Raw genomic sequence first — 7,978 nt, 5'->3', positions numbered from 1 at the left:
TACTACTGCTTGCTCTCAAGAGGCGAAGTTAAAGAAACCTGACAAGATTCTGCCGTGTCCGCGATGTAACAGCATGGAAACCAAGTTCTGTTACTACAACAACTATAATGTTAACCAACCTCGTCATTTCTGCAAGAAATGTCAGAGATATTGGACAGCTGGTGGAACGATGAGGAATGTTCCGGTTGGTGCAGGGAGACGCAAGAACAAGAGTCCTGCTTCTCATTATAACCGTCATGTTAGCATAACATCTGCGGAAGCCATGCAGAAGGCGGCGAGAACCGATCTTCAACATCCTAATGGTGCGAACCTTCTCACTTTTGGCTCTGATTCAGTGCTCTGTGAATCCATGGCTTCCGGTTTGAATCTTGCTGAGAAGTCGATGCTGAAAACACAAACCACATTGCAAGAACCTAATGAAGGCTTGAAGGTTACGGTTCCTTTAAACCCGCCAAATGAAGAGGCTGGAACAGTCAGCCCATTGCCAAAAGTTCCTTGCTTTCCTGGACCACCACCAGCTTGGCCTTATGCGTGGAACGGAGTTTCATGGACGGTTTTACCGTTTTACCCTCCACCTGCTTATTGGAGTTGCCCGGGAGTTTCACCAGGGGCATGGAACAGTTTCACTTGGATGCCGCAACCCAATTCACCATCTGGCTCCAGTCCAAATTCTCCAACTCTAGGTAAACATTCACGTGACGAGAACGCTGATGAAGCTTGTGAAGAAACTGAGTCACTTGGTAGAGAGAAAAGCAAACCTGAGAGATGCTTGTGGGTTCCCAAGACATTGAGGGTCGATGATCCAGAAGAAGCTGCTAAAAGCTCCATCTGGGAAACATTAGGGATCAAAAAAGACGAAAACGCAGACACTTTTGGAGCTTTCAGATCATCAACCAAAGAAAAAAGCAGTCTTTCTGAAGGAAAGCTTCCGGGAAGAAGACTGGAGTTGCAAGCGAATCCTGCTGCTCTTTCTAGGTCAACAAACTTCCATGAGACATCATAAAAGGAAGTACCAAATTAAGAAGCTGATTTGATTGTTTTTGGGTTCAGTCTTGTGTTCGAAGAAAGCAGGTGAGTCCTTTTGTAGATATAGCTCTATATATAAAATATATATACACAGGTATGTGTATATGTATAATGGTTGACATAGCGAGGGAGAAGTAGTTCTTTTTTGGGTTGCAGAGTGAAAAGTTTGTTGTATCATATATGGAAAACCCCCCAAAAACTGTAGTTAAATAAATCTTGCAAGAAATAACTTATTTTCCATTCAAATTTATACTTGTTTGGTTAGCTACAATCTTGCATCAAACTTGTTATCAGCTTCTGCAGAGAAGCGAACCACTGTCTTTAGCTTCGTAGATGACCATGATATCAGGCGTATACTACTATGGTACATCAGGTTTGCTCTAGTAGTGTGAAGAGAAGATATTGCAAGCTGCACAAAAATATACTTTGATAAAGAACCAACACTGAATGTGAGAATAGATTGACAGAGTCAGCTATATATTAGAAATCTCATATTGACCAAAACAACCAATGAAACAACGTTTTGATTGGATAAAATAAGCAAAATAGTATATTTAATATTGAAAAGTTTGTGAAAAACGCCAAAAGAAAAAGAAAGCCACTACCTTGTCACTTCCAATTTCCAGGAAATTTACTAAGGAAAGATTAGTTGCAATTGTGACATTATTTCGTGTTTGTCTTATTAAAACCCCCAAATGGCCAAATCACCCAGATCTAGAATAACCAAAAATAGCTAATAGTATTAAAATAAGACTAAATATACTTTTAAAAATATTTGAAAAATTAATATTCGGTGATACATTATGTTTGTTATCATTAATATAAGATGTTTATATATGAACAAATCTTATGTATATTTTAATAAATTTATACATACAAAATATTCAAATATTTTGACTTCTAAATCTAAATACATTTATCCGAAAATTTTAAATATCTCTTTTTTTCTTTTTTGATGAAATCTTGGTCAATTTCAATTGAAGGTAAATTAATAAATCTTAGATAAGGGGGTGTTATTAGATTCTAATTTATAAAGAATTGTGAAGATTTCAACAAAATCATCAAAAGTGAATAAGTGAAAGATTTTTAATTATTGCTAGAGAGTATTCTATAGTTTTGTTGATTAGTTTTCTAAAATCTTGTAAAATGCTCCAAACAATCTATATATTTTTGTAATATTTTCCATGACTTTATTTTGTGAAGAAAATGTATAAAATCATGAACCAATAACATAATAATTGAATTAATTAACAATCATAGATTCTTTTGTTTTAATTGAATAACAAAGAACTTTTAATGACTTTATAAAAGTCTGAATATAATAACCCAAATTTGTTAAGATTTTAAATAATTTTTTACAAATCACAAACTAATAACAATAAACTTTAGCAATGTTTAACAAAATCTTGATCTAATAACAACAGATTCTACATAACATTTAAAGTCTTCAAAACTCTATTCAAATCTCAAACCAATAATTCTATTCAAATCTAATATTTTAAAGGCAATATATTATGTATGGCAATTTTTTTTAGCTAATTCTTAGGTGTTGAGTTAGAATCATTAATTGCTAATATGGTATGAGTAAAAAAAAGTACCGAACAATAAAAGGATTTTAAAGAGGATGATGAGGTGTAAAAGATGTGCAAAGGGCTCTCGACAACGCCGGAGATATAGGCATGGTTATTAAGAATGGTGAAGAGTACTTTGTGCATAAAGTTGATGTTTATAATAGGCAACTTCATATGGATGAAAGAAAATGCATGTATGAGATAGATGCTGCACATTTTTCCCTGTGCAATCATGGTGGAGAGGAAGCAGTTTTTGCCATTGCTGAGAATGTGTCTCAGCTCATTGGAAAAACTCGATGGTGTATTTGAATAGTATAGCAAAGGGTTGTGTAGCGAATATTGCTGCCAAACTCGTGATCATAGAGACATGTTGCAGTATCAATGATATGATTGGGTACAATATGGTTATGGATGTTGAGAAAAAATGACTGATAATACCTTGAAAGAGTGTCTTGGTGGAACCTATAAGCGGAAACACCAGCTTCAGCGTAGCATTCATCGCAGCTGCAAGAGGCTATATAATTGTGGATGAAGTCAGCGATTTCAAGTGAGGAAGCTATAGAAACAGCAAAGCAACTATCTCTTAAGGATGCATTTTATATGACTTTATATGAACAAATCATAAACTATTTATCGTGATATCTCTGTTTTGTTCATTACTTCATTGTATAGAATAAACACATACACTCTATTATATATTATTTTAAGACTAAATCAGTCATCAAATTTATAGAATGCAATCTTTTAGACAGTTTTTGATTGTTTGTTTTGTACAAACAGTGCCGATTAAGCATTTTATGTCTTAAGACAAATTTTAAATCAAACTTCTCAACATACCAAAAACCAAAAGGTTATTTTTATTCTAATAAAACAAAAAGAATATTAACACTGTTTTATGGGCCCTTTCACAACAAATTTTAATCTTTTTTTTGGTATGAAAACAAAAATTATCAAGAAATTTTTGTTTGAAAACTTTTATTTACTATCTATGGACATAAATAATCGCACTGTTAGCCCTTGTATGCCTTGTAATTTCTATATCAATGGTACTCTTGTGACAAGAAAATTCTTAAATATTTACAATAAATTGATACCGTATATTACTCTGATTTTAAATAATCCAAATAATTCAGTAAGATTACATGTAGCACTGCTGCACTGGACACTTAAATGTATTACATGTATAACAAATTGATTAACAAAATATGAAAAGTATGAATTGGTAAACAAACATGCAAGAGGTTTAGCAAACAAAAATGGATTATTAACCAACAGAGTAAAAGTTCAAACTTCATGTTTAATAAAATATGATGTGTTTTCATAACATATATGGAGTATGACTTGTATGAATTGTGTAGTATCGTTTATGACTGCTAAGTACTCGTTTTCTTATCATTTATCCGTGACTTGTTTGACCAAACGTTGGAGTAATCAAAAAAATGATGACTAATTATTTGAAATAGAGGCTTATAAACTTGTGTCGACTTTAGTATAAGCTTGAAAGGCATCTGGAAACGTGTTAGAATTATCTTCACATCGGAAGATTAATTGTGGAAATCAAGCTGTAGGAAATTTTCATTTGCTTTTATGATTTTCTTAGTCTACGTGTGTCTCTGTCTAATTTAGTCTTGGCAAAAAAATTTATAAAACAAAGTAAAATATGAAATTTTGGTATAAAATTAGACTAATTACAGTAAGAGAATAAACTGAAGCACGACTTGACAATTCAAATCATGAACAAAAAATATGTTGATTTAGTCTACATATAAACTGATAAGAAAACAAATTATACCTCTAGAGATCAAAAACCGTATTATAAGACACGACATAATTTTAAACTTTACAACTTTATGTAAGGGTCACCAATCAAAACCTCAATTCTAATACCACACATTAGATGTATATAATACAATTTAATAGTAATCTGACCAAGCTTCCCATCAAATAAGTACAAAAAAACAACTCCCCCACCAAATGGTGCACAAGAAATTTCCTCTTAATTAATTCATATCTTTACACTAAAGTCTATTTGTAAGTTTCCCCTTTCCCTTTCCATCTTCTTGGTCTCTTCTTCCAACTGCAACTTCCTCTCCTTTGCCTCTCCACCAAAACTCTGTCCACATTGACTTATTCATCATGTATATATATTGACATGAAACAAACTCATATCTCCCACATCTCCTACTTACCATTTACTACTTTGTGATTCATTCATTTGCCTAGTTTAGTTTTTGAAAAATATAACATTAACATCAAGTTATGACTGAGAACCAGTTATATAGCTTTATAACCATGGAGAAGAAGAGTTCACTGTCTAAATGCGACCAGTCCTCTTCTTTTTCTTTCCGTTTGTTTGGTCTGATCAACTTCTTCCTCATCAGTTTTTCCAGATGGGTTTCTTTTGCTCAGACATTTTTCTCCAGGTTCTGGCCTCTTCTTCACCACCAGCAATGTGTTTCTGAGAAGAAGAGCAAAGATCTCGAGTTCCAAACTTCGATCAAACGCGAAGATGACGGTCTTTGCAGAGAAGATGTAGTGATGGTGATGAAGAGCTTAGGACTTGTCGCCGATTCAGGAAGCGAGGGACTTCAAAAACGATACAGTTCCGAGGATCTTTCTAATCTGTTTGAAGAGAAAGAGCCAAGCTTGGAGGAAGTGAAGCAAGCTTTTGATGTCTTTGATGAAAACAGAGATGGGTTTATCGATCCAATAGATTTGCAAAGAGTTTTGACTATCCTTGGCTTCAAGCAAGAATCTAACCTTGAGAGTTGCAGGAGAATGATCAGATCATTCGATGGAAATAAAGACGGAAGAATTGATTTCTATGGATTTGTTAAATTCATGGAGAACCACTTCTGCTGAAGTCAGTATTTCTTGAAGTAACAATCTATCAATTTATGCACTTGTTTTCTTCATGCTTTTGAGATTGTGTCTGTTAATATTGTTGTCTCAGAACCATGTATAAATTTCTAAACTTTCGTATCAGAAGCCCCCTAAAAGCCAATGAGATTGGAAATAATTGTCACAGACATGAATAATCTGCCAAAACATAGAGGCTAAGCCTAACAAAAACCGAACTGTTAGACGCTAATTACACCTACAAATTGATGACTAGAGCAAGAAATGAATTGCAACTTATTTTATCACTACTTATGATGAGGCCGCAAGAGAGACGCAAGAGGTCTCCGTCACACTAATCAGCTTTGGATTCAAACCTTCACCAGTAATCACAACAAGAACACTTACCATCACGGAAATGATGGAACCGGTTGGAATCTCTGATAACTATGTATCGTTTTGAGACCTTGGAGATAAGCTTAATTGCAGAGTGACAATCATCACATATCCTCACGTTTTTAGTCACGTACAATGGCGAGTTCTCTGGCGTTTTCATCAGACCGTACGCCACAGCTAGCTTCTCACTATGATAAGAGAGGTGATCTTCTCTTTGCTCTTCATCTACATCATGGAAATCTCCAGCAACATCAGGCGAATACCCTAATGGCCTAATCTTTGACAAAACTTCCTTCACCTTTGCATAAATCAGATCAATCTCCGGGTGTTGGTTTTCCTCTGCAAGAAACACATGGGTTTGATTACGTATCCCTATCCAGCTTACTCCAGGCTCCTTCTTAACACCTCTTTTGTTCATCAAAGAACGCACTTTCGCCACGCCTTCCCACTCCCTTGACCTGGCATGGATGTTGGATAACAATATGTAAACTCCCGAATCTTTTGGATGCTTCTCAATAGCATATTCTGCTACCTGCTTTCCTAAATTGTAATTCCGACGAACATAACAAGCATTTAACAAAGCTCTCCATGCAACAACGTCCCATTCAATTGGAGCTGTTCTCATGAAAATTTCAGCCCTCTTAAACAATCCAGCCTTGCTCAAAAGTCCAACAATGCATGTATAATGCTGTAGATCAGGCTGAACATTAAATTGCTTCATTAGCTGGTCAAAGTAATAAAGCCCTTGCTCCACGAAACCAGTATGGCTACAAGCCTGCAAAATGCCGATAAAAGTTATGCGGTTGGGAAGCTCTCCTGCATACATCATTCTATCAAAGGCTTCAAGCGCTTCCTTTCCCAATCCATGATGTGAGAATCCACATATCAATGTGTTCCAAGTAACAATATCCCTAAAAGCCATGCCTGAGAATGTTTTCCTTGCATCCTCAATGCTGCCACTTTTGGCGTACATGTTAACCAGTGCATTCCCAACCATTAAATGGTTCCTATAACCAGATTTCAGAACAAGCCCATGAATAAGATCACCCTGTTTTAGAAGTGACAGCTCTGCAATTGAGTTCAACACAATGGCAAAAGTGTACTCATTAGGTGGAACATCTTTAGTTCCCATCTTTGCAAACAGATTCAGAACCTCCTCAAAAGACTTATCCTGGAAGTAAGCATCCATGATCGTTGTACTCAAGACAATATTTCGAGCATGTGTATCGTCGTAAACTCTCTGAGCATAGATGACTTTACCACATTTCCCATACATATTAATGAGTGCACCACTTGCCTCAACTTCAGTGTTGAAACCAAACCGTACCATTCGGCTATGAATCTGCCGAGCCAAATCCAAATCTCTGAGATTGGAGCAGAGCCGTAAAGTAGACAAATACGTGATGTTATCCCAAACCAAATCCTCCTTAGCCATCCTTCTCAAAACATCAGCCCCTTCTTTAAAAGCACCACGCTCTAAATAACCACTAAGAGCCGAACTAAACACAGAAAGATCACAATAAGGAAGATGATCCAAAACTCGAAAAGCCTCTCTGGTTCCCGAACATAAAGAATACATGTAGACAAGAGTATTCCGTACATACTCATGAGAGATCAAATCACATCTAAGAAAATACCCATGTAACTGTTTACCTTCTTTAATCCTCCCGGAGGTTGAACAAGACTTTAAAACCACAGTAGCTACAAACTCATTAGGTCTCGATTCACCAGAAAAGACCATACTTTTAAACAGCTTCAAAACTTCTAAATCAAACCCAGAATTCTGATAACCCTTCATCATCGCACACCAAGAAACAACATTTCTCTCAGGCATTAAATCGAACAGCTTGCGTGCACGAACAGTCTTTCCGCATTTCACGTAAAGATTGATCAGAGAATTGATCTGAAACGCGTCCTCACCTCGAGATGATTGGTTCGTGACAATCAAATGAGCGTGAATCGATTCGCCAGTTCTTAGATAGCTTGAATTAGCACATACTTTCAAAAGCTCGTTAAGACGATCAATGGGGATAAGAGGTTTGTTTGGTTTAGGTAATAAAGACCCGAGTTTGTTCCACTTTAACAGTCGTTGTTCGATCACTGACAAAGCGGACATGGCTTCAAAATTGCTCCTTTTGTTTTCTTCG

The 7,978-nt window shown here is 35.8% G+C and overlaps 3 protein-coding genes across 3 annotated transcripts in view; 2 read left to right on the top strand and 1 right to left on the bottom strand.

Moving 5' to 3' along the window:
* The window catches only part of LOC104733994 (cyclic dof factor 2-like), a 2,791-nt gene extending 1,517 nt beyond the window's left edge, over positions 1 to 1,274 (top strand). The window contains exon 3 of the mRNA XM_019233697.1: positions 23 to 1,274. Within this exon, the coding sequence (XP_019089242.1) occupies positions 23 to 1,003 (981 nt within the window). The 3' untranslated portion in view covers positions 1,004 to 1,274. The remainder of the gene's footprint in view (positions 1 to 22) is intronic.
* On the top strand, positions 4,699 to 5,579 carry LOC104732886 (probable calcium-binding protein CML45). Its single transcript, XM_010452483.2, has one exon. The coding sequence runs from the start codon at positions 4,857 to 4,859 to the stop codon at positions 5,457 to 5,459; it is 603 nt and encodes a 200-aa protein (XP_010450785.1). The 5' UTR covers positions 4,699 to 4,856; the 3' UTR covers positions 5,460 to 5,579.
* On the bottom strand, positions 5,585 to 7,972 carry LOC104732885 (pentatricopeptide repeat-containing protein At5g39680). Its single transcript, XM_010452482.2, has one exon. The coding sequence runs from the start codon at positions 7,945 to 7,947 to the stop codon at positions 5,815 to 5,817; it is 2,133 nt and encodes a 710-aa protein (XP_010450784.1). The 5' UTR covers positions 7,948 to 7,972; the 3' UTR covers positions 5,585 to 5,814.

Source organism: Camelina sativa, chromosome 12 (genome assembly GCF_000633955.1).
Source record: "Camelina sativa cultivar DH55 chromosome 12, Cs, whole genome shotgun sequence".
NCBI classification, from domain to species: domain Eukaryota; kingdom Viridiplantae; phylum Streptophyta; class Magnoliopsida; order Brassicales; family Brassicaceae; genus Camelina; species Camelina sativa.
The sequence above is the reverse complement of the archived record's forward strand: the minus strand, read 5'-3'. Positions and strand labels throughout refer to the sequence as shown.